This window comes from Furipterus horrens, unplaced genomic scaffold, assembly GCF_987537825.1.
Source record: "Furipterus horrens unplaced genomic scaffold, mFurHor1.1.pri manual_scaffold_11, whole genome shotgun sequence".
Classification (NCBI taxonomy): Eukaryota; Metazoa; Chordata; class Mammalia; order Chiroptera; family Furipteridae; genus Furipterus; species Furipterus horrens.
Genome location: NW_028327181.1, coordinates 95,837,945 through 95,862,720, shown reverse-complemented (window position 1 = coordinate 95,862,720; position 24,776 = coordinate 95,837,945). Strand labels below are relative to the sequence as shown.

Here is a 24,776-nt window from a genome sequence, read left to right as displayed (position 1 = left end):
ATGTAGCCTCTTCGCACGGCTCCGAAGTTAAATCTACAAAGTAAACGCAGGGAAAATCAGCCTGAATCCTGGCCCTCCCCCTCCCTCACACATGTGATGTCTTTTTGCTTGCTTTGGTCTCTCCCTTACATTATTTTAACATAAGCAAGTATGTACATATATAAAGATCTAGCCTCTCCTTTCCGGATAGATGACAGTGTACTCTGCACACTCTCCACCTTGCTTTCTTGTTTATGTTACAGCCTGAGATCACGCCCTAGGAGGACCCTGCATAAATGTTCCTTTTTCCACTTCTGCATCATTCTCCCGTAGGGTAGCCCACCTGCTCCCCAGGGAAGACCTTTCTGGGGTTTCCAATCAAAGGATAAATATACAGGAGTCCCTCTCTGTATTGCGGTTCACTGATCACGGCCTCACTGTATTGCGGGATTTTTTTAAATATTATATTTAATTATTTATCGTGGATTTTTCGCTGTATTGCGGGATTTCGCGATACTGTATATGTGTGTTGTTAAAGTTACGTAGGTTTAAGAGTGTAGACTATGTTTAAGAACATAGTGTTCATAAAAGTATGGAAAGGGTTAATAAGGGAGTGGGAAAGGTTAATAAGGGCCTGGGAACGGTTTATAAGTGTGTGGGAAGGGTTTACAAAGCCTTAAAGTATATATAAACACTAAAATAAATGTAAGGGTCCTAGTTTGCGGATTTTCACCTATTGCGGGGGGCTCTAGAACGTAATACCCGCGATAAGGGAGACATCACTGTATATTATTTTTCTACTATTGCCACATTCCCCTATTATATTTTTAATGTTTTATCAAGAAATAAATTTACATGATTCAAACACCAACAGATATAGAGATAACCTTACAGTAGCAATCCTGCAACCCACCCCAGTCCCTCATCTGCCTGTTTCCAGTCTACCCACCCCCAAAACGCTCCCCTCTCCAGAGAACCACTGATGCAAATGTAAAGAGACAGGGAGGGAAAGACAAAGGAAGGGAAGGAGAAAATTCCTACCCCCGTTTTTAACTCTAGAAGCTTTGCAGGCCATATATACCATTCTTACTCCCAACCCCATAATGCTTCCACCAGGTAGCTATGACTGTCCCCTATAGTAGCCTGAAGCTCAGAGAGGTTGAGTGACTTTCCCAGGGTCACGCAGCAGGCACAGAGACAGCCAAGAGACCCCTTAATCCCCAGCTAGCTGTGGTTTCATCAAAGGTCTCGGGTCCCCAGACCTGAAGCCAGATCCTGGTACAAGTTCCTCAGCCATCCTGAGCCTCAGTTTCCTTTTCTGTAACAGCACAGGACAATGGTGCCCATCTGGTGCTTGCTGTGCTGATGAAATGGGACCGGTCAGGGATGGGCTGAGTCCAGGGCCCAGGCCCATTGTAAGAGCTCTGAGACCTCAGCCTGCTGTGCGTTGCTGGCCCCAAAAGTCCATCCCATCGCTGCCTGGAGCCCAGCGCGTCTCAGGCATGAGAAGGTGCAACAGGCAATGACAGTGTCTTCCTGGCCCTAAGGGCCTTTCAACCCCAAGCCTCCTGCTCTTCAGATGCAGCCGGAGAAGACAAGTGGCTCAAATCCCAGATTAATATTTGACACAACCCCAGTTTTGCCACCGTTGTGGGCTTCGGGCCTGAAGTCATCGTGGTGACGGCAAACCACGCTACCGGAACCCGGTGCACGTCTTCTGGGCCCTTTATGGCGACAGTGTCTCATGATAATTGTTTTAAGGCGCCTGTAAAGACGCTCTTTGTCTTTTTTCTTTCATTTTTACTTTATTTATCTGTTTAATCCTCACCCAAAGATATGCTTATTAATTTTTAGAGAGAGGGGAAGGGAGGGAGAAAAAGAGAGAGGGAGAGAAACATTGACGTGAGAAGCATCGATCAGTCACCTTTCATATGTGCCCCTATGGGCGACCAAAGCCACAGCCTAGGCAAGTGCCCTGACCGGGAATCAGACTCGCAACTGTTTGGTTTACAGGACGACACTCCAGCCAACTGAGCCATGTGGGCCAGGGCATGTCCTTCTTTTTGTTCATTTTTTTATGGTAGTAAGTGTAATTGGCCTAAACCCAAGAAAATGATATTTACGCAGATTTTGCACTCGCTGGGGAACACACCACCCAATTCATTCTAATGGCATAATTAATTCAACTTTAAATTAATTAAATTAAATTAAAACATTAAACTTGTTCTTAATCTACTCTAAAGAAGTTCAGAGATTTAATTGCTAAGAAACAAGATAACCAAAATAAGGAGGATATTTAGCATACTTATTAAGTGGCACTTAGGATTTCTGATTAGTATTTTTAGGGTCTAATTAGTGTCTAATTAACTTGCTATAGGCTATCTTTTCACAATACCAATTAAATTTTAAAACCTGTATACACGCGTGTTCATGAAAGGACAAGATTAAGCATTGTCATAGGCATGAGTTAATCAGGAAACATCAGCACGGTATTGTTTTCTCTCTATAAATACCCACACTTATTAAAACTCATCAAGTATTGCTTTTCACCATTAACTGCTATTTAATCAACTTCGAATAAATGAGGAAATCTCTGAGACCCGCTCTCATTGTTGGAGGCCGATGAAGGACCCAGAAAACAGGACTGGGAGGGGAGGGACCGAGAGGCGGGAAGAGAAGGCAGGCGGCGCAGGAAGCCTAGAGAGCCATGGACGTCGGTAAGAGAAAGGAGATGAGATGTGGAATTTCCCTGGAGTTTTCTTGCTGGCACCCACCTCTAGGGGATGGTTAAGATTGAAATCTCAACTTGGAACATGATTAAAAGAATAGGAGTTACCCACACACCAAAGTGCCAGCTCTGTAGGAGAACCCCAAGGAGAAAGGTGGAGGCCAGGGTTGGAATTAGAGACCCTCAGCTTCCTACTAGCTGCGTGATGTAGAGTAAGTCACTTAGCCTCTCTGAGCCTCAGTTTCCTCATTATAAAAAACAGGGATGGCTTCACGGGTGCTCAGCCTGAGCAGTTGCCCAGGGCTTCACACTCAGAAGGGCCCCAAGTTCAGTTCAATGCTCCACAGCCGTCATCTTGAAATTCTTAATAATTTTGGCACCAGGAGACCCTCCATTTTCATTTTATATGGGATATGCAAATTGTGTCGCTGATCTTGGTGAAAGATCAGGCCTCTCTTTCGTGAGGACTCTGTAGGAGTCTACAGGGCCATCGTGACTCACGGTGCCTGGCCATCACCCATACAGCGCACCACAGTGGACTCCCAGGACAGGAGCTCTGGTGCCCGGTGGGTGTCTGCACGGCCGTCCCTTCCCAAGAGGGGACCCACAGGGACCTGGGCTGCTGGACACTCCCTGTCCACTAGCCCAGCCTGTGGGAGAGCCCTGGGCCTCCACTGGAACCTTCTTACTGCCCTGCCTTAATGGCTGGCCTCTCCCCAGCTGATCGCCTGGGAGCCCGAGCGGGAAGAGGAGGTTACCATGGTGACTGCCCGACCCAACTTTCAAGACAGCATCCATGTGGGCTTTGTGTCCGGCCTGAAGAAGTTCACCGAGTATTTCACCTCTGTGCTGTGCTTCACGACTCCAGGAGACGGACCTCGCAGCACCCCCCAGCTGGTGCGCACCCTGGAAGATGGTAGGCACCACCCAGCCCCTGCAGTCTCTGGTCCCGCCCACCCAAGGGGCAGGCACAGGGCGGTTCTGGTCTCGTCTCCCCTCCTGGGGTGCCCCGTAATGCAGCGTGCTGTCTTGCGGACAGTGGTCTCTCTCTGGCTCTAACTGGCATTGGGTGGGGTGGGGTCCTTTTGGGGGACAGTGCCTGGGCCTGTGGGACACCTGAGCTTCAGTGACATCCTGGACACCTCGCTGAAGGTCAGCTGGCAAGAGCCAGGGGAGAAGAACGGCATCCTCACAGGTAGGCACCGTGGTGTTGCTGACCCGGGGTGAGAAAAGGTTGTCCAGTCCCTCCCTCCCACTAGAATCCATCCGAAGCTCCCAGCAGCCCCTCTTTTTTAGAAAATACTCCAAGGGGGCTTTCGGCCCCCCCACTCTGACAGAGCCACAGGCCTCAGTGGCTGCCCCAATGTCTTGCCCTTCTCTTGCGATCCCCTCCCTACAAATGGGGGCATCCACTACCCTGGGGGCCCCAGGTGAAATGCTCCCACTTGCCTCAACCCCAAAGCTTCCCATGCGGGCCTAACTGCCAGACTGGGCCAGGGCCAGCTCATGGCCACAGCCAAGCTCATGCCACCCCCTGGGGTCCCCAGGGTACCGGATCTCCTGGGAGGAGTACAACCGAACCAACACCCGCGTGACACACTACCTGCCCAATGTGACCCTGGAGTACCGCGTCACGGGCCTCACCGCGCTCACCACCTACACCATCGAGGTGGCTGCCATGACCGCCAAGGGCCAAGGCCAAGTGTCTGCCTCAACCATCTCCTCCGGGGTGCCTCCAGGTAGGTGCCCAGTCCGGCAGACTCCTGGCCTCTTGCTCCTGATCAGCATCCCAGTCAGGAGGTCCTATCTCTTTCAGGAATGCTGGCTTTCTCCCCAGGAGCTGCCCCCTTCTTTGGGTCCATGGTCCCCAGGATCCTCCCCAGGGCAGGCTACTACTCCAGATTCTAGGTCTCGGGGTGGAGGGTCTGTGGGATCCCTGCTACTTCCTCCCATGGCTCTCAGAAAAACACGGACCCCCCAGGGACCCCACCCTTGTCCCCTCGCCCCACTCCCCCCTCTTCCTTGCCAGATTCCACACCAGTTAATGGTGCTTGTGACTCGGGGAACTTCTCACTGCCACCCAGAAAGTCCAAGTGGGATTCCAGCCAGCGGAAGAGTTGGTCGGAGAGGGGGCAGTGCAGGGTGGGAATAACCCCAGACCTGGCATGAAGCGCAAGGTGGGATCTATCCTTAACTCTAACTTCTGCCAAGTTCTGCGACCTTGAGCAAGTCAGTGCCCCTCTGTGCCTCAGTTTCCCCTTCTGTTTTGATGAGGATGTTGACTTGAGAGCCTTGATCAGTGAGGCTCTGCTCGTGTGACGTGCCCAGACCCCCTCAGGCTGCCCACTGAGATACCCCAGCTTCGGTTAACCCCAACTGATAATGGCAGTCACAGTGACAGATATTTACATGGTGTTCACCACGCTCAGGGCTGAGTGCTTTATCTGCATCAACTCAGTCCCTGAAGTACGTGATACTGCTGTCATCTCCATTTACTGAGGAGGAAACTGAGGCACCGGAAGGTTAACTTGCCCAAAGACAGCATGGAAGCAGTGGAGCTGCATTCGAATTCATTGACCTCTGACCCCAGAATCCATAGCCTTTCTGTTTCCTCTGAACCCCAGGGTCCCTGGCCTGAAAACAGGGTCTGCCTCCTGCCCCCACCCCTCCTCCTCACCTCCTTGGGTTTGGGAGGGGAGCTCACTTTGGTTTCTTTCTGAGGCCCAGTTTGTTTTATGCGGCCTCGAGCATCTGACGCACATCCAGACCCCAGGAGAGGAAGCCCTTGCATGCCCGGCTGGTTTCCTGGCCCCGGGAGCACCCGTGGGGGGGTCTCTTAGCCCCTAAGCCTGTCTCAGGGCCCTGGTGGGAACGTGCTGAGCCACACACGTAGGGACAAGGACGGTGCTGGCAGGATGACACCACGTCATGCTTCTCTTGGAGCTTTCTAGGAAAAGTGCAACACCACCTGCTCTGGGCCCAGATGGGCCTGTCTCCTTCTCACCCCGAGTCCTTGCCCACCCTGTCTTCCTTTGCCAGAACTCCCAGGGGCCCCCACCAACCTGGGCATCTCCAACATCGGCCCCCGCTCCGTGACCTTGCAGTTCAGGCCAGGCTACGATGGGAAAACCTCCATCTCCCGCTGGCTGGTAGAGGCCCAGGTAAGGCCCATCTGAGGGGAAGCCGGAGCCTGCGCAGCCCACTCCCGGCCTCGGGCTCGTCCATGCTCTTGGGGGCAAAATCATATGTATTTACATCTGCGCGAATCTTCACATTCAACCAGCAGATGGCCAAACACACCCAAAGTGCCCACGTTTCCAGAACTATCTCCCCTCTACTTCTACGCCTGTGCACCTGTGCACACAGATGCACACCAGTCCCTTCAGGTGGGGTAGTGACTGCCTGGCCTGGAAAAATAACCAGCTGCCACCTGCAGCTCTTTATTTGTTAAATTTTATCATTGTTATCACTATTATTAGTTCCCACCCCAGGGGACCTTTGGCCATCATCCGTCCATGTGTTCTCTATATTTCTGCGTCTGTTCCTGTTTTATTTTGTTTATTCATTTGTTTGGGGTGTTTTTTAGATTCCGTATATAAGTGAGATTATCTGGTATTTGTCTTTGTCTGATGTAGCTCATGTAGCGTAACACCCTCTAGGTCCAGCCATGTTCTCGCGAATGGCAAGACTTCATTCTTTTTCTTGGCTGAGTAATAGTCCACGTATCTGTCCACCACATCTTTATCCAGCCGTCGGTGGGTGGACACTTAGCTTGTTTTCCTGTCTTGGCTGTTACTAGTAATGCTGCCATGAACATAGGGGTGCACATTTCTTTTTGAATTAGTGTTCTGGATTTCTGCGGACAGATACCCAGAAGTGGAATTGCTGGGTCGTGTGGGAATTCTATTTTTAGTATTTTGAGGAACCACCTTACTGTTTCCCACGGTGGCTGCACCAATTCACAGTCCCACCAGCTGGGCACTAGGGTTCCCTCTTCTCCAGCCAGCACTTGTTGGTTGGTTTATGAGTGACAGGCCTACAGCCCTGTAAAGCCATGATTCTCAGCCTTGGCTGCACCCTGGGAGCATCCAGGGGTTCCAGTGCCTGGCCACCCCCCCCCCAAAGAGATTCTGATTCCGACTCAGATAGGGTTTCAGAAGCCTGCCAGGGTGTTTGGGGAATCACCTGGGGGGACTTATTGAACACACAGATTTCTGGGTACCAGCCTCAGATGATTGGCTAGGTCCAGGGTGGGCATTGGAGGAGAGGTTCTGATGCAGGAGGTCTCGGGGTCACACCTGAAGTCATGTTTAAGGGCTTGAACACATGGTGGCCCCATCTGGTGCCCTTCAGGTGAGCCCTCAGGTTTCAACCAAGACCTTCCCTGGGCAGGACTTGTATCTCCTAGAAGCTGGGGCTCAGTGCACCTGCCTTGGGCCCGCAGATGGGAAGGTCTAAGGGCGTCTCCCTTCTCCAGGTGGGTGTAGTTGGGGAGGAAGAGGACTGGCTGTTGATTCACCAGCTCAACAACGAGCCTGACGCCCGCTCCATGGAGGTGCCCAGCCTCAACCCCTTCACCTACTACAGGTAACGGGGCAGGAGCGGGGAGGGCTGCCCCGACCCACCAGGACGGGCTTCGACCCGCGGGCCTGCCCTCACCATCTTGCTTCTCCCTCCAACCCAGCTTCCGAATGCGCCAAGTGAACATTGTGGGCACCAGCCCACCCAGCCAGCCTTCTAGAAAGATCCAGACCCTCCAGGCACCCCCTGACATGGCTCCAGCCAATGTGACCCTGCGCACTGCCAGCGAGACCAGCCTGTGGCTCCGCTGGATGGTAAGTCTCCTCGAGGGCAGCTTGGGGCAGAGGGGGGACATCCCCTCCATCCTCATCAGCTGCAAAGCTGTCATTGCCTCCAAGGGACACATCAAAGGGGCAGCCACCAGAATACCTGCAGCTCCCTCCTCTCTGTTTTACACCTGCTACCTGGGAAGGGGCCTGATAGTCATCTTAGCCAAATGCCCCAGGGGAGGAGAGGGTGCTAGAAACACTATGTTGAGCACTGCCCTGTGCCAAGCATTTTACATTTTTAATTCCATTTAATCCTTCCAGTAAACCAGCAACAGACACATTCTTCTCCCACATGACAGTTAGGGATTCACCCAGTTATGGGTGGGCCTGGGATTCAGATAAAAGTTGTTCCTACACCCAGTCAGGAGCAAAGGTTGCTTTTGAGGTTGAGGGGGAGGGGACAAGGGGCCATCAGGCTCTCAGACCATCGCCAAGGGTCAGGATTGTCACTTCCCTGGGGGGCCCAGCAGGTAGAAATAAGACTAACCTGCAGAGGACGGCCTCGCCCGTCAGGTACTGTTCTGGGTGCTTTATTCAAAGTCAGGTCTTGAACCCTGTCCACACACCTTCTGGGGGAGTCTGGGCCCCGAAACTCACAGCCTAACCCCTGAGCCCACCTCCACTCCGTCTTCTGGGGAACAGGAGAGACCATTTCTCCCAGGCTTTTCCCCAGGACGCCACTTCTCGGAACGGATCCCACCAATCAGCAATCCAAGGGGCCCGGAGCCAATGGGAATTCTTAGGCAGATAAACGGGGGAACACCGAACGCCCCATAGCCTGGTTCCTCAGAGAGTCCGGGAACACTAGCTTTGGGAAGGGCCTGCCTCCCCAGGTCCGTGTGGCCACACGGCTCTGTTTGCACATGAGCGCTCTCGCTAGTGATACAGAACACAGCTGGCCAGACGCCGCATCGTGGGCAGGGTTTGCAGAGAGCCAAGACTGCCGTTCCTGTAAGTGGACCGTCTGGTGCAAGGGGCTCGTGGCTCCCTGGCCCTGGACAAATGCTGGTTGTTAATTAAGAGCCCCCTAGCAGATACTGGCCACGCCTCAGGCCCAGACAGCCTCTGTCCCCGCTGGCCTTTCCGTCCCTTTTCTCCCAGGCTCTGCTCCCGTCCAGGCTGGCCCCTGCTAACCTCCCGCATCACACTTCAAACTTCCCAAATACTAAAAGGCTAAAGAGTCTGATACTTGGGGGTGAGGGAGGCCTGCTACCCCCAGCTCCCCCGGTACTGCTTAATGGTGCGTGGCCCGTTCCCTCTCTGTAGCAGGTCAGGGAGAGTGCATGCAGGCCCATTGATTGCTGCCTAGTAGTCTCTGGGCCGCTTCCTTGAGTGTCTAGGAGTAGGGCTGGCAGGAAGGAGGAATATGTAGGGAGTCAGGAGGAGTTGGGTTAGATTGTGGGGAGCCCATGGGAAAGCAGAATGGGGGTGAGGGGTGAGGGCTCCCCAGCTCCAACTCTGCCACCTTCAGAGGCGATTCTGAAGGTCAGCCCTCGGCTGATGCCTGCTTCAGATCACAGGCTCCCCAAACATACACATACCTCCACTGCTTATCAGCATTGCCCAAGTTCATCCAAATGACCTTGAGCCAGAGACTACAGCCCCACCAGCCTAGTCAGAAGACCCAGGAAAGGGATACATCTTCTCTCTTCACTGAGACTCAAACAAGAAGAAAGAGACTAGAAATACAGCAGGAGAGGCTAAGGTGTGCTGCACGGAAGGACTTCCTGACAGTGACTGGCGCCCCATTCATAGGCAGGATGCCACCTCCCCACGCTGACTTCTCCAAGGCTGGCATGAGCTGAGGCCAGGCATGTAGCAGCAGTAAATAAGTACAAGCTGGCAGCCTGAGTGAGGGATTTAAGTGGTAGAGACAGCCAGGGCCAAAGATGCCTTGCTCATCAGTGTGTTGGACCAACAGCCTTGGGGGGGTCTGCCTCCTGAGTCCAGCTCCCTTGGCAGGGTAGTTATCGTCACATGCATAATAAAAAAAATGGATGCTGTCTCTCTTTGGAGCCTGGCCTGGGAAGATACAGAAACAGAGTTTCACAGTCTAAGCCACACCGGGGTTGGAGGGTGGGTGGAGTAATCCGGAAGGCTCCCTGGAAGAGGGGGCACAAGCCAGGCAGTTCTTTGTACACAAGGTAAGCGTGGCCTCACGGCAGTTCTTCCCCATCTGCCCTCCACAGCCTCTCCCGGAGATGGAATACAACGGGAACCCTGAGTCGGTGGGCTACAAGATTAAATACAGCCGGGCAGACGGCCGTGGCAAGATACTAAGCCACATGGTCCAGGACCGCGTGGAGCGGGAGTACACCATCGAGGACCTGGAGGAGTGGACGGAGTACCGCGTCCAGATCCAGGCCTTCAACGCCATCGGGAGTGGGCCCTGGAGCCAGATGGTGATGGGCAGGACACGGGAGTCAGGTACTGTCCCTCGAGCCAGCCACCCTGCGACTTCCCATGACCTGTCGCTTGGACACCCCACCCTTGTCTCTGTCCTCAGGGCTTCCCAAGGGCACAAAAGCAGGAGCTGTGGGTCACGTGTAGGCTGGGCCCCTTGTCCTGCTTGTGCTCACGTCCCAGCAGAGCCCTGCATGTTACCTGTCCCACAGCTGTTCTCACTGCCCACACTGTGCCCACTGTCCCCACCGCTATGCCCTCACCTTTAACCCTGATGCCAGGGTGCCTGGAAGAGCCGTAGGGGTGGAGATTGGGTTAGCTCCCAGGACATCCCAGAAACTCAGCCAGCAGCTCACAGGGGCCTGGCAAGGGGTCACCCACGGAATAGGAGCCCCAGCCTACAGGCAGCCCTCATTTTCTGCGTGGGGTTCGCCTCACTGTGGCTCTTTCCTAGCACCTGTTACATGACAGGCCCCTCCCCCCTGGCCCCAGCCCGGCCCCAGCCCTGCCCGCACTGCTAGACCAGCAGGAAATGCAGGCTCAGCCTCACATTAGCCTGAGCAGAGGGTGAGGAGGGGCCCATCTGAAAAGAAACAGCATCTGTGGTGTTCCAGAGCCACAGGAATCCTGACAGGGAAAGTCTGTGTGGGGACTGACTTCCCCGGGTCTCCCTCCGCTCCCGTCCACTGTAGAGTCCACTTCGGGTCCTGACGGCATTCTTGTCGGTCCCTCTCTCCCTCAGTCCCCTCCTCTGGCCCCACCAACGTGTCTGCGCTGGCCACCACCTCCAGCAGCATGCTGGTGCGCTGGAACGCGGTCCCCGAGGCCGACCGCAATGGACTTGTCCTGGGCTACAAGGTAAGGCCCCGATCTGAGGACGGGATGGGGCTGAAGCTCCATAACAGCTTCCCCATCCAAGGTGCCCCGTCCTCGTGAGCTCCGGCGCCCAGGTTGTTGCCTTCGAGAGTGGGCACAGAATCTGTCTGGCTTCCCATGCAATGGTGGCCAGGGAGTCCTCCCGTAGGGGTGGGGAGGCTTCCAGGGAAGGCACAGGGTCCTTTGGGCCACTCCCCTCCCCTCAGGAGGCCACACTGGCTACCCCAGGCCTCACTCTCAGCTCTCATGGGCCCAGCTTCAGTTTCTATAGTCTTCTAGAATTCCTGACCAACACTGAGACTACCTGCATAGTCCAGCCACTGCCTGGAAGTTGGGAGATGTGTCTTGAGGTCCCAACTCTGCCACTAGGGGCTGTGTGACGTTGAGCAAGTCACACGCCCTCTCTGGGCCGTTTTCCTATGTGGACGCTCTCTAAGGAACCTTCGAGATCCATGGCTGAGTGCGTGCGTCTCTGTGTCCCCCACCATCCTGTAACACTAGCTTTCCTGTTCCCCATTCCTCCCTGGGGCCAGGCTACTCCAAGGAGCCCAAATCATATCTGCTCCACCCCACCCTCCAGGCTCCTGGGGAGGGGACTTAGGAAAAAGGCTGGCAGGACAGACCCAGGTTCGGACCCTCACCCTGCCCTGGGCCCCGACAGGTGATGTATAAGGAGAAGGACTCAGATTCCCAGCCCCGCGTCTGGCTGGTGGAAGGCAACTCATCCCTCAGCGCCCAGCTCACGGGCTTGGGCAAGTACGTGCTCTACGAGGTCCGGGTGCTGGCCTTCACGCGCGTCGGGGACGGCAGCCCCAGCCGCCCGCCCATCCTGGAGCGGACACTGGATGACGGTGAGTCCCAGGCCCTGCGAGGCCTGCCTGCCACCCCTCTGGGTCAGTCACACTCTGTCCCTGAGAGGAGCCAGTCACTGAGGGCTACCAACCCCACTGCAGGGGGATGCTAATCACAGACTGAGCGTCCATGAGGAAGAAAGGACCACACAGGGGCAGTTTGACAGCTGATTCTTGCTCTGTCTCTCTGGGCCAAGCGTCTGGAATAGAGACTTTGCCCCCATTTTGATGTCCTGCTCACGTGGGGCACGTTCACTTTGAATCAAGGTCTGTGCAAGGGAAATGCTTTTGATTTTTCCTGGGTACGAGCCTCCTGGTCCTTTTTGCAGAAGTGCTACCCCACCAGGGCTCCGGGCATTCATTCCTGCAGCCAAGGATGACTGATGGGTCCTCTGCACCCTCCCTTGTCCCCACACACATGCGCACAGACTGCGCCCCCCAAACATGTGTGGGGTCCAGACAAGCATGCAAAAGGAAGCCCAAATACCATATGTCTATATATTATAAACTTATAAGTCAAGCTAATGATCTATTAAATTAAATATGTTCTGTCCTCCTGCCTTGACAACTATATCCTCATATGACCTGGAAAGCCAAGTTCGAGTTTAGAAATCTCAGACTTCTGGGTGTACTGTGTTGGAATGAGGCATCACAGGAAGAGTTCCCCCCCTCCACCCTGTTTTCTCTATCCTCCCCTGTAGCCCATGTCATTCGCTCCCCATTTACATACCCAAAGCCCCTTCCCCTTGGCCATCTGTCAGTCCACAGATGCAAGGCGGGAGGTGTGAACCTGAGGCCCAGGCTCTTGCAGACCCTGGGAGCATGCTGGGGGCTGTCTGGGCAGGGAATTCCAGGATTCCAGAGCAGGGTGTGGAAAGAGAGGTGGCTCAGGCTCAGGGTGGGCACGTCCCCTAGCCCCACGGCCACTTCAGTGCACGAGGGCAGAAAGAGTGGTACCTTCTAAAGCACAGACCCAGGATGAGGCCCCTTGCCCAGTTCTGAGGGTATGAACATGTGTGCACATGTACACAGGCACTAAGCTAAAGGATGCTGGAGCCTTGGTCTTCTAGTTCCTGCTAAATAATGCCCATTTGGGCATAGAAGCCTCACTGATAGCATCGTCGTGTTAGGGCACAGTGCCAGGCACAGAGCAGCACTGCACGGAGCTTTGTGGGGCTCAGTGCCACCCCTCCACCCTGCCCTGCGAGAGCTGAACGGGGCTCAGGGTTGAGCAGCAGCTGCGCTCACTTGTCACCCACTTCTCCTTTGTCCCCTCTAGTCCCAGGACCACCCATGGGCATCCTGTTCCCAGAAGTGAGGACGACATCGGTGCGGCTGATCTGGCAGCCACCTGCTGCCCCCAACGGCATCATTCTTGGTAAGCCTCTAGCCCTTCCCCGCCCCAGCCACAGGAAGAAGGAGGTATACGGTGTACAGGAAGCACGTGCGGCGTTGATGGGAAGGAAACGAGACCAGGAGGTGACCGCGTCTCCTCAAGCACAGTTCCGAGTCTTGTTTCTGCCACTAGAAATCTCAGTCTATAAGATTATCAGCTGGAGGGCAAGGTCAGGGCTCACTGGGTAGCCTTGGGCCCCGAGGAGTCCCAGTGTCCACCACTCCCCCACCCCACCCCACTCCCGTGGCCATCTGAGCAAAGCTCAGCTGCTGTTCCTAAGTGTGACCAGGCGAGGGCGCTCTGGTTGACTCAGCAAAGCCAGCCTCATAGGTGGGAAACAGGAGCTAAAGCACAGAGGACCAGTGAGTGGACCAGGCGACAGGGTGGTGCAGGTCAGAGATATCATTTCATATTCAGGTACCTTCCCCTCACACACACACACACCCGCACGCACACACACAGCCTTGCGGGAGAAGACTCGTGAGTTGAAAACTTGAGCAAGTCAGTTCCCTCCATGGCTTCAGCCCCCTCACCTGTACAACAGTGGGTTGGACACCCCCCACCCCCCATGCCAGGCTCTCGTCCTCATGTCCTGCAGCACCTGTCCCATATGAATGTCTTGGAAAGCAGGCTGCAGACGCAGAAGGACAGGTGCTTTGGGCTTAGAAAGACCAGGACTGAAATGATAGCTCAGTCACTTTCCAGCAGGCGTCCTCACTTTCCTCACCTGGGGCTGTCCCGGAGGTCACAGACACTGTGCATAGAGCACCTGTCTGTGCCCCCACACACAGTCACACTCCCCAAGTGGCAGCTGAGGACGCAAGAGTGACTGAGAGGGCTTCACGCAGACAGACCACAGCCAAAGTGGCCCCCGTGCAGACATGGTGGTGGCCAAGGAAGCAATGACCCTTTCTCGGGGCCCTGGGGGCAGCTTGCTCTGCTTCTTACCGTGGCCCATGTCCTTCCTTCCCCCCAGCTTATCAGATCACACACCGGCTCAACGCCACCGCAGCCAACACTGCCACTGTGGAAGTGCTTGCCCCCAGCGCCCGCCAGTACACGGCCACCGGCCTCAAGCCAGAGTCTGTCTACCTGTTCCGCCTCACTGCCCAGACCCGCAAGGGCTGGGGAGAGGCTGCCGAGGCCTTGGTGGTGACCACTGAGAAGAGAGGTGACTACCCACTCGGGCTGGGGTGCCTGAAGGGCAGCGGAGGGGGCCCCACCCGACCCAGGTGTTCAGATCCTCTCCTAGGGGACAGCTGGGATCAGCCAGTTAGGCATCACCTTGCCCTGGTCTGGAAAAAAAGTGGGCTCATGTGCCTGACCGTGAAGGTCAGCGGGGGCTCCAGTGGAATTCCAGAGCTGAGCTTAGAGTCTCCCCCGCCCCACCCAAGGATCCTGCTCTGCCACCACCCCCGGTTTTCTGAAGGGTGGGTAGGTGAGACCCACTCCTGAGACTGGCAGTTGGATGGAGGGTGGGTTGCAGCCTGGTGCTCCGCCCAAGGCTGGGTTTTCCAGAAAGAGACCTGAGACCCCCCATTTCTGTGAATGTGATTTATTAGACAACGTTCCCAGGAAAACCAGAAGGCACTGATTTTCAACTGGAGGCTGCTTTGCCCCCCAGGGTACACAGGGCAGTGTCTGGACACATTTTGGTTGTCACACCAGGAGGGAGGCGCTACTGGCATCTGGTGGGTGGAGGCCAGGGCTCTGCCTGGAACCCTACAGAGCACAGAACGGACCCCATAGCAAAGAAGCCCCTGCGCCACCTGCCAGAGTGCTGAGGCTAAGAAGCCCCGGGTAGGGCGTGGGCCATGAGGAGGAAGCCAAGGTCCAGCAGGGTAGGAAGCAGTGTCCCATAGAGGGAAATGACCTCTGTGCCTCCCAGCAGCAGGGGACAGCGTAAGCCCCATCTCAGCACCGTAGCAGGCAGGGAGGAGGAGCTGGGGTGTCCCTACCTCCTAACTGTTAGTCTCTGGCTGGGCTGCCCGTGGGAGGTGTCAATTCCCAAGCACCTGGGCCTCTCGCAGCCTGAGGACCGGTCGCCGACCAGGAACCGCACAGGTGCTGGCTACGGGGACGGGGACGGGGCCCAGAGCACCTCCCCCTCCTGGAGAAAGCGCACGGCTCAGCCAGCTCACCGCTCCGCCCCCTCTGCAGACCGCCCGCAGCCCCCCAGCAAGCCGGTGGTGCTGCAGGAGGACGTGAAGGCTCGCAGCGTGCTGCTGTCCTGGGAGCCGGGCAGCGACGGGCTGTCCCCGGTGCGCTACTACACCGTCCAGACGCGCGAGCTGCCCAGAGGCAGGTGGACGCTGCACTCGGCCTCCGTGAGCCACAACACCTCCGCCTTCGTGGTGGACAAGTGAGTGCGCCCGCGTCTCCGCCCCGCTTCTCCGGCACAGCGCGCCCGCCTCCCGGGACCTCCCGGCTGCGCGCTCAGCCCCGCAGGCCTGCCCCGACCCCCTCCCCTCTCTGGAGCCCTGTTACAGCGGCCTCCTAATGAGGTTTCCGGAGCCCAGAAGCCTCCTTAGTGAAGCGCTCGCTTGCCATCCTTCATTAGCGACTTCTCGCAGCCAGGCGGCCTCTCCAGCTTCATCTTTAATAGGGGAGCGGAGCCCCACTCTGAAATTCCGGCTTCGGTGGAGTCCTACTGGGTCCTATTTGTTACATTCCAGTGGCCTGTGACTGAGACTTCTGAGCAACACTTTCCTCCTCACCCTCCGCCCCCAGTAAATCACAAAGGAAGCCCTTGGCCTGGAGAGGAGATGGGGCTTTAGGGAACTGAAGCGCGGTTAACTCTTGAGAACCTCGACCTTTCCTAAATTTGCTAAACTCGGGAGAGGGATGGCAGTTCCTGGAGGGGGTGTTGTTGGTGCTTTGGTAGCAGCACGTTCCTCCGAGGTAGGGGATGTGCAGACCCTTCCTCCCAGAGACCTTTCCTCCTGGGGGTCTTTCTTCCTGGGGACCTTGGCTTGTAATGGAGCTAAAGGTATGGCCACACCCCAAGCTGGCAAGGTCTAGGGCCACCCTGGGAGCTCAGGACCTTTGTGGCCTGGCCCTGGGTTGTCTGGTGTAATGGACCCTCTTTCTGTGCCTCAGTGTTCCCGTCTGTGCAATGGCCCGGCCCCCCTGCTTCCTTCCCCGAGCAGAGATGGCGGGGCAAGGCTGTTAGGGGATACCTCCGTTCATTGAACCTGGTTACCCCTACAGGCTCAAGCCCTTCACGTCCTACAAATTCCGAGTGAAGGCAACCAATGACATTGGGGACAGCGAGTTCAGTGAGGAGTCGGAACCACTGACCACCCTGCAGGCAGGTCAGTGCCTGCCCTCCTTGGGTGTTTTTCTCTTAGCCCACTGGGCACTTCCTGAGCACTGGGCAATCTCTTCTGGGGTGGGCGGGGCCTCCAAAAATGGGAGAGGCACCAGGCCAGCTGGGCCCTTGGTCTGGCTCCCTGGGCAGAGTCCCAAGGAGATTTGGGCCAGCGGGGAGCCTTTGCCGCGGGCTCAGCACCCACACCCCACCTGCCTCCTAGTGAGTTTCTTCTCTGATGTCCCCCAAGCTGGTGGCCAACCCCAGAAAACTGGTGAATGGGAGTGGGGGAGCCTCAGTGGCAGCCTAAGAGGCCTGTGGCTCTAGGGGCAGCCAGAAGGGGGCTCTGGGCCCTTGGGTTGGGGCTGTGGTCAAGACCCCAGCCCCTCTCTTCCTTCATCCTGGCCCTTTGTGCTGCAGGGGCTGGCATGGTGGGCGTGGAGGGTGACTTATGGTAGAGCTGCCCTCAGTTCAGTGTCCGAAGAATCTGGTCCCTGTGGCCTCCCAGGGGGCCTAAGGCCCAGCCCCCAGAGCTCACCTGTCTGCCTCTCTCCCCAGCCCCTGATGAAGCTCCCACCATCATGTCCGTGACCCCCCACACCACCACTTCCGTGCTGATCCGATGGCAGGTATGGCCCAGCAGCAGGCAGAGGCCCGGCGCAACCTTTGCCACATGCAGACCCCCTGAAGGGAAAGCCCCCTGAAGAGAAAACAAGGATGGACCCCCAAGCCCTCCCCTAACCCAAGACCTCACCCCTCAAATGACAATGACCCAGTGCAGCTGGGAACCCAGAGAGATGGGAGCAGATCGGGGCCATCGGGGTAAAGGAGGCTGTGAGGAGCCAGCAACAGCTAAGGATGCAATTAGGGGTCAAATAAAAGGCTGGATCATTTCAGCAAGTTTTTTAAATGACATATCATAAAAAAGTAGCTTTCGCCTTCTCCAGAAGCCTGTTCTAGTCAGCGGTGGATGGGAGCAGAAAGCAAAGGCGAAACAATCAGGGTGGGGGGGAGCCGGGCATGTAGGCGCACCTGCCCTCGTTCTGGCCTAAGAGCAGAGGGAGGACTGGGTCCCCTGGGAAACGCCAGAAGTGATTGTGTCAGGGAGCTCCTAGGCAAGGACCAGCTCTATGAAAAGAGCCAGGCTCAGGCTGGGGCCCCAACGATGCTGTGTGACCTTGGGCAAATGCCGTAACATCTCTGAGCCTCTCTTTCCTGCTCTGTTAAATGGGATGGCATGGTCATGCCTGCCCTTCCTTGCCTCACAGGGAATGCTGCAAGGACCGAATAACCTCTTGGAAAATGCCTTGTGGATTAAAAATGCTCAATGTCACTTTGATTCCTCTTCCTGGTTGAGACTTGGTCTCTGCTCTGTGGCCCCAGGAGGCAGGACGGGGGTGGGGAGCACAGCGGAGGGGGGTTGAGCTGCAATGATCCCAGCCCCTCTCCATTCCCCACTCTTCCCTGCAGCCACCAGCAGAAGACAAGATCAATGGCATCCTCCTGGGCTTCCGGATCCGGTACCGGGAGCTGCTGTACGAGGGGCTGAGGGGCTTCACGCTGCGTGGCATCAACAACCCCGGGGCCAAGTGGGCAGAGCTGACCTGTGAGTGACCCTCTGCAGGACTGGGGAGGGTGGGTGGGCACACTCACCTCCCTGCCTGAAGCTCCCAGCTTCCTGGAATCACTAACCAGAAACCCTGCCATCCACCCCTTTGTGTGCCTCTCACCCCTGCCCCCTTTAGTCACTGAACAAGTGTGTACTGAGCACCTTCTATATGCCCCGGACCCAGTGAACAGAACCATTCAGGGACCTGGCCCTCTCCGAGCCCCAAGGCTGAGGGAGGAGCCAGATGGTTGCCATGACAGCGGAGAACAAATTCCAGGAAAGCCTAAGCCAGTGTTGGAAAAGGCTTCCCCTGGGGGCGTCCAAAGGGAAAGGGAGAGCCCAGCATGTGCAAAGGGCCTGAGGTGGGGAGGAGGACCAAAAAAAGCCAAGCCTGGTCACCTCCCAAGGGTAGCAGTCTGGCCCCCACAGGTTCCTGGGGACAACCCTGTTCTGCTCTGGGGTCCTCAGAATCCAGCCTGCCATTAGCAAAGGTGGCAATCCCAGGAGAGTCACAAGGGAATGACCTGCTGCGTGTTTGGATTAGGAGGGTTACATTGGTGGCATGGTGGCCGGCAATGGGATCCAGAGGCGGGGAGGCCAGTTAGGGGCTAATGCCGTAACATAGGCCAGAGCGTGAGGTTGGAGCCAGGGTGGCTCTCTGGGGATGGAACAGGGGAGCCAGTATCAGACATGACATGCTGTGGGCTTCATGACTGACTCGTGTTGGGGACAGGAGCCAGGTGGGGGAGGGGAGGCCAAGTATTTGGCTACCCAGGTGGATGGCAGGACTGCTCACCAAAACAGAGACTAGCAGGAGGAGAGGAGCCATCTAAGATCTTCTGCACTTTGATTTTTTTCCTCCTACAATTCCCTTAAACCTCTCGGGCCTTGCCTTTGAGCAAGAATCAGCAGACAGCAAAAGGACGGAACGTGTAGCAAGAGCCCACAAATAGAAGAAGTTATTTTATTTATTTCACAGGCATGTGCTTATGGCTGTGACTTTATATGGCCTGTGGACAACACAGTCATATTTCCGGGGGGGTGGGGGGGGGGACATAGTTCCTGGTTCATAGGAGGAAATTATGACCACTCTTCATGGTGGCTCTGCCAGAGCTCAGGCAAGGGACTGAGTCACAGAGAGAGGGTCCCCCAGCGCTGTGCCCTAGGGTGCCAGGCTCCAAGGGGCTCATGTGACCCTGTGAGCGGGGCGCGGGCAGCTGCCTCCTTCCCCCACTCCCACCCTGGCCCTGAACTCGGTGTCAGGAACCCAGAGCCTCAGTCCCTCTCTCCATCCCGCCCCGCTCATCGGGGCCTTGGCGGAGGGGGCGTGTGTACTAACCTCCTCTGTCTGCTGTCTCCCTCGGGCCCCTGCGCTTCCTCACCCGGCAGCCTTGTTCTCCATGCGGAACCTGAGCCGGCCCAGCCTCACGCAGTACGAGCTGGACAGTAAGTCTTGCATGGAGACTCCTGTCTGGGGCCACGTCCCCCGCAGGGATGGGGGCGGGGCCTCTGAGGACCCCTGACCGCAGGCTGAAGGTCGCACCCACTTCAGGCTGCTTCAAGGGTGGGCCCACTGTTAGCACATGTGAATTTCCCGAAACACAGAAGAACGTAGGGGCCACCAGAGAAGCCGTCCTCCAGGCCACTGTCTGTCGGGTGCGGAGTGGAAAAGCCAGCAGCTCCGGTCTGGTGCGCGGGCGCAGGGGACTCCATCCAGGGGTCATGATAGGAGCTGTTGGTTGGCTAGTTGGCTGGGCAGGCGTCTGCCAGCCGTCTGGCCCATTAAAGGCACTTCTCGGCACGGCTCTGTCTTCTAGGAGGGGAGCAGAGCCCCCACCTCCCGTTCGGGAACCCGGAGACATTCCTGCCAGGTGCAAGGCCCAGCCCTGGCTCCGTTTTTCCAGTCCCAGCTGCAGTTCTCCTGAAGGCCCTGGGCCTTGGGCAGGGGGCCCCACACTCTGCAGGACTGCGCTGTCCCTCTCCTTCCTTCCTCAGCCCGTGGCCGGCACAGGCTGCACGGCCTGCTCACCCCACTCCAGGGGAAGGGGGAACGCCCACCCAGGACAGAGCTGGGAGGGCGGTCAGAGACGGGGTGAGGCCTTTCAACCCCCGCCTTCACCCCACCCCCCACCGCAGGGACAGCGTCCCCACCCAGGGTGTCCCAGCCCATTTCCTGTACCTGCTCCCTTCCCAGCTTCTGCCCAGGCACCCCACCCAGGTGCCCCAAACTCCGCAAAAACACGGGGCTTCATAGCCCAGGACTCACACCCAGGAAGCCCCTTCCCTGAGGGCTGAGCGCCCTGTGCAAAGAGCTGGGGTAGGAAGCTTTTCAGCATCTTCCCTGTGGGGAGGGAGTGACCTGTGACGCAGTGTGCCGGGGGCAATCTTGCTTCACACCAGTGTCCCTGCACGAATATTATTAGCGCCTCTTCCAGTAGCAGAAGGGTGCCATAGGGTCCCCTTTGGCCAGGAAGCCAAGCAGCAGCATCTGGGTCCAGATTCCCAGGTTGCAGGTGGGGCACCGCCCCCGCTGCCGCCCCCCACAGGCCACCCCTCCTCTTACCTGTTCTTTCCGGAACCTTCACACGGGGACTAGAATCTCAATGACGCATCATCCCAGCCCGGCCCCCCCAGCCTCGTCCTCCATGCTGGCTGTCTCCTGCGGGACCGTGACGCTGTGTGTTTCTCCCCTCTCCCACTCTCGCCCACCCACAGACCTGAACAAGCACCGGCGCTACGAGATCCGGATGACCGTGTACAACGCTGTGGGCGAGGGGCCCCTGAGTCCCCCGCAGGAGGTCTTCGTCGGGGAGGCAGGTGAGCACGGCCTGCCCCGCGGCCCAGCACGCCTGTCCCAGCCCTCCCCAGCCCCCCTGGAGGCCACACGCTCACTACTGCTCACACCCTCCAGTGCCCACGACAGCGCCCCGCAACGTGGCCGTCCACAGCCCCACGGCCACGCAGCTGGACGTGACCTGGGAACCACCCCCTCTGGAGAGCCAGAATGGAGACATCCAGGGCTACAAGGTAGGGGTCCCAAAGAGGGGGTGCAGAGGTCAAAGGGCCAGGCTGGGGGTTGGGAGTGACCCACGGAGGGGGGGAGCAGTAAGGGAGGTCCCCAGGCCCCCAGGCCCTGCTCGCTTGGCTGTGTGTACACAGTCCACAGGACTGCTGAGCCCCTGCCATGTCCTGAGGGCACCCCGGCTTCTATCACCTCCTGGTGCCTCAGCCCCACCCCCGCCCACCAGCTCCGAAAGCCAACATCAGACCCTGCAAAGTGGCCATTGGGCCACCCCTAACTACACTGACGCTCATTGGATGGCCAGTTAGCAAAGGACCACTGTCTAGGACTTGGAAATCTCTGCTTAAAAATTATTTCTCACTTGGCCATGATGCCACACGTTGTGACAGGATCGGTTTGTCTCTAACAGCCACAGGACCCTTTAGAAGTCCTTCCTCCTCTTGAAAGCCCAGGAAAGCTGGTCGATTGTGAATGTTCGTGCCCATTGCACAGATGAGGACCTGGAGACCCAGTGTAGGCGGCCCGGCCAGGTCACAAAAATAGCAGGTGGCAGAGAGACACCAGGTGTGCTGGCCGTCAAGGGGAGGACAGGAAGTGCTGAGCACACAGCCGCCAAAGGAGCTGGTAAAAGTAATAATAACCCTTGTGTCCTTGGCTGGGGCCGTTGGGACACAGCCCTTGGCCGTGTTCGGAGCCTACCTCCTGGTCCAGTGTCCTGCTGGTGGTTTGTCATTCCAGAGCGTGGCTTGGGGCCGTGGCAGGTAGGCAGTGTGAGGGCCACTTCATGGTCCCCCGTCACCGCACGAGCAGAAACTGGTCTCCACAAGGCGCGAGGCCCACACCCATCACGCGGCTGGTGAAGGCCTGCAGCCCTGGTTTAAGACAGGATCCAACAGGCACCTCTTTCCATCTGGGGCGAAGGAGGCAGGAGAGGGGAGGAAAGACGTCTTTCCAAGGAAGCTCTAAGTATAGCTGACACCCTGGGAGTCCGTGCCCAGGAATGCCAGCTGGGAAAACTAAATATTGCGTCCTGAGCATATGCCGCCCATGGGAGGAAGAAGCGGCCGGGCGGAGCCTGCTAAGCGTGGCAGCCAGCAGGCGGTCGCGGTGTGGAAGTCTCCAGTGAATGTGCGGGCCCAGGAAGCGTGTGGGTGCAGACGCTGTACATCCTACCCCCTGCAGACGTCTGCGAGCTCTGGGAAACCTCGCAGCCATGGACGTTAAGTGGGGAAAGGGAGTTCCCTCCTCGCAGCCATGGAGGTCAGCCATCGAGTCCCACGGCCGATGTGTGAGCGTCACGCAGCACAGCTGACATGAATGGCAGGTTGTTCAGACTGAGCTGGGATGTGCACACAGGCAAGCACAGCCCGCTGCTGCCGTCTTTCTATGATGCATGTTTACTGAGCAGTGATTTTGTGCCTGGCGGTGTCCTCGGTCAGCGTGAGCGTCGGTTGTAGGGGACGGGGACCAGGGACGTACAAAACAGCTGGCAGCTCCAGACAGATGGTGGTAAAGGAAGCAGGTGAAGGGGAGAGAGACCCGGGGGGGAGGTTTGAAAGTGTAAGTAGGGTCGTTAGGGAAGGACCTTGATGAGAAGCTGACACTTGGGCAAACATGAAGGAGAACAGGGTGTGACTCGTGGCTCCGGAAGGAGAGCGTTTCAGAAAGAGGGAAGTAGAAAGCAAAGGTCCTGGGGTCAGTGAGTGCTTGGCTGTATCAAGACCAGCAAAAAGCCCTGTGTGTCCCCGAGCGAGTGGGGGCCGCATGGGCACTGAATGAGATGACAGCCAAGAAGGGTTTGGGGCAAAAGGACGGATGTGGGTGAGTTGGGTCTTTAAAGGGCGGTGCTGCTGCCATGCAGGGGGAAGGCACACATCCATGAAGACGTAACCACGGGGACCTGGCGGTGGCTGAGACCAGGTGGTGGCATAGCACCCAGGCTTGCTGTCGGGCTCCATCTGAAGGCTAGAGCTGGTAAAACTGGCTGGTGACGTGAATGCAGAGGGTGGGAAAAGGAGAAGTGACGGGATTGCTGGGCATCTGGATGATGGAGCTTCCAGCTGTGGCACGGGCGATGGAAGGAGGGGGCTTAAGGGGTCAGCCGGGGTCCGTGCCAGACACCTGTTGGACCTCCCAGGGGGACACCGAATGGGTGGGTGTCTGGAGTTCCAGACAGAGGACCCAAGCTGGAGATGTGAATTGTGCAGTCCTTGGCGCGGAGATGTTACCGGAAGCCCAGAGATTAGACTGAGAGAGAAGACAAGAATCCTGAAAGCGGAGCCTTGGGACCAAGAAAAGCAAGTGAAGTCTTAGCACCCACGTAAAGAATGCGCCTCCTGGAGGCAGGAGGAATCAAACGTACTAGCCACTCCTGGGTGCTCAAGCTGGATGAGATCCAGGACGCAAGGATTCAGGGATTGGCAGACTGCAAGCCACGGGCCAGAGCTGGCCCTCCACTTGTTTTTGAAAATAAACATTTATCGGAACGCAGGCACACTCGCTTGTTTACAAATGACGCTTGGCTCCTTCTGAGTTACAAGGGAGGGGCTGAAGAGTTGCACAGAGACGTGTGGCCTGGAAAGCTAAAACGTGTATTACGTGGCCCTGCGCAGAAAGGACTCTCTGAGTTCTGGATTATTACTGCAGCTTCGCAGTGAAGGACCCCCGGCTAGGAGCGACCGCTTCCAGTCCCCCGCGCCTCCTGGTCTCTCTTGAGCCTACTCCACGCAGGTTCTTGTCCCCACTGCTGCCACCGAAGCTCTTCCCATCCCGGCCACAACAGTTTCTGCGTTGATCCTCCGTGGTCAGATGCCAGCCTCATTCTACCTGGCTTAGCACCAGCGTTGGACAGGACGGATCCTTCCCTCCTCCAGGAAATGCTTTGTCCTCTCAGCTTCCCTCACTGGCTGTCCTGCACGCTCCTTTGCTGTCCCCACCCCTCTCCCCAACCGCTAAACACCAAGGCCCCCGGAACCACTCCATGACCCTTTCTTGATGTTAATTCTCTTTATGTGCCCTCACCAAGTGCCACCTCGGTGCTGATGACACCCAGATTAAAGCGTTCCCCTTGACCTTTCCCTGTACCCCAAACTGGGCAGGAGCTCTGTCTGCTGTCGTATGCCCATTACCACCCCAACTCTCTCATCTGCCCATGTCAGAAGAGTCCACAAAAAAAGGAGCAGGAAAGTGAGAAAAGCAAGGATTTCGTAGCAGCAAGATGTCCTCACCGCCATTCACACATGCCACGCAGGGACACATATATTAGCTCTTGCTCGCTTTTATTACACGATCTTCCTCCCAGCGCACAGAAATTAAGCCGGTAGCATGCAGAAGCCCCTTCTGCCAGCAGGTGGCGACGAAGGCCCACTAATCCTCTGTGCAGAGCCGCGTCGGGTCGTTTTCTAGCCAGTTTCTGGTCAGAGTTCTAAAACTAGTGAAGAATCTTTGAACTTGGCTGTCCTCCAGCATTAACCGCCGCCCCCCCCCTGCTTCCCCCCACCCCCACCCCCGCTGGCTGGAAAGCGAAGTCCAGCAGTCCCTCCCCATATCGCGGTTCACGTATTGTAGCCTCACTGTATCGCGGGATTTTTTAAAATATTATATTTAATTATTTATCAGGATTTTTCGCTATATCACGGGACTTTGCGGTACTGTACAGTAAATACTAAAATAAATGTAAGGTTCCTACTTTACCTGTGGCGGGGGGTCTAGAACGTAATACCTGCGATAAGTGCGGGATCACTGTAATTGGA

General features: G+C 56.8%; 1 protein-coding gene across 1 annotated transcript in view; it reads left to right on the top strand.

The window, feature by feature from the left end:
• SDK2 (sidekick cell adhesion molecule 2) overlaps positions 1-24,776 on the top strand; it is a 228,181-nt gene that overhangs the window by 178,371 nt on the left and 25,034 nt on the right. The window contains exons 19-36 of the mRNA XM_090290506.1: positions 3,428-3,623; positions 3,804-3,902; positions 4,255-4,446; positions 5,747-5,868; positions 7,185-7,294; positions 7,392-7,542; positions 9,747-9,984; positions 10,703-10,818; positions 11,498-11,687; positions 12,967-13,065; positions 14,060-14,254; positions 15,244-15,445; positions 16,294-16,397; positions 16,952-17,022; positions 17,864-17,999; positions 19,392-19,448; positions 20,718-20,819; positions 20,914-21,029. Of these exons, the coding sequence (XP_090146632.1) occupies positions 3,428-3,623; positions 3,804-3,902; positions 4,255-4,446; positions 5,747-5,868; positions 7,185-7,294; positions 7,392-7,542; positions 9,747-9,984; positions 10,703-10,818; positions 11,498-11,687; positions 12,967-13,065; positions 14,060-14,254; positions 15,244-15,445; positions 16,294-16,397; positions 16,952-17,022; positions 17,864-17,999; positions 19,392-19,448; positions 20,718-20,819; positions 20,914-21,029 (2,496 nt within the window). The remainder of the gene's footprint in view (positions 1-3,427; positions 3,624-3,803; positions 3,903-4,254; positions 4,447-5,746; positions 5,869-7,184; positions 7,295-7,391; positions 7,543-9,746; positions 9,985-10,702; positions 10,819-11,497; positions 11,688-12,966; positions 13,066-14,059; positions 14,255-15,243; positions 15,446-16,293; positions 16,398-16,951; positions 17,023-17,863; positions 18,000-19,391; positions 19,449-20,717; positions 20,820-20,913; positions 21,030-24,776) is intronic.